We start from the raw sequence: 931 nt of genomic DNA, 5'->3' as shown, positions 1-931 counted from the left end.
AGGCGATAAATTATATATATATATATATATATATATATATATATAGTCTTAATGTTTCAACAGAATGGATCATTATTATCAAATTTACAAATATCACAAGACAAAAAATCGAAGCATTGCGCTGTGTTACGTCAACAGTCTTTTCTTATTCTATTACTGAAAAGATGTTTTAGTATGTGGTTTAATATGTAGTGTAGTACATTTAAAAATGTTGACTGCTTTTTACAGGGATCATTACTCCCAGCAAGCTACGTTATATTCGGAAAATGGACTGTTCCGGACGAGCGCAGTTCAATGATATCAATTTCGTTTAGTGGTAAGTCTTCCCTATCTCTATCGACTATTTTCTTTGTCTCTGTCAATACGTGTGAACGCATAATGATTGTATGAGGTAGTGCCTGGGGGTTACTTTTGCGCCTGTTTCATATGTTAGGTTTAGAGAAGGTCAATACCAGGGTTGCCATTTGGCCTTTTTGACGGCCAGATTCCTCAAATCTGGCCGTATAAAAATTTTCCTGGCCGTAACGTTTGAAAAGTCACGGCCAAATTATATTTGGCCGAATTTTTGAATTTACATTTTTTTTCAATACAGGCCTAATATAACAGACTTGTTTTGGATGTGTTGTTTTTGTTAGCTTAAATTCTATATTTGATTCTAATCACAGTGGCGGATCCAGGGGGTTCAGGGGGTGGGGGTTCGTCCCCCCCCCCTCTGTGAAGAAACGTAACAAAACACTATGGGTCCTGGCTTACAAAATTCATGCTAACTAGACGCGGATCCAGACCTTCGCCCACTTCGCCCAAGCGAAGGTCAGGGTGAGAATTCAAAATGAATTTTTTTCCAACAATCATACTTACTTTCCTTGACACTTATTTTGAACATTACCATTAGAAAAATGTTTAAAAATCCACACTATCCTATACCTTACAC

The 931-nt window shown here is 36.9% G+C and overlaps 1 protein-coding gene across 1 annotated transcript in view; it reads left to right on the top strand.

Moving 5' to 3' along the window:
* Positions 1–931, top strand: part of LOC117115347 (sialin-like) — a 34,997-nt gene that overhangs the window by 5,924 nt on the left and 28,142 nt on the right. The window contains exon 3 of the mRNA XM_033259101.1: positions 229–316. Coding sequence (XP_033114992.1) covers positions 229–316 — 88 coding nt within the window. The remainder of the gene's footprint in view (positions 1–228; positions 317–931) is intronic.

This window comes from Anneissia japonica, unplaced genomic scaffold, assembly GCF_011630105.1.
Source record: "Anneissia japonica isolate Jap-2015-1 unplaced genomic scaffold, ASM1163010v1 scaffold288073_len612986_cov165, whole genome shotgun sequence".
NCBI lineage: Eukaryota > Metazoa > Echinodermata > Crinoidea > Comatulida > Comatulidae > Anneissia > Anneissia japonica.
This window is presented reverse-complemented; position numbering and strand designations above follow the sequence as displayed.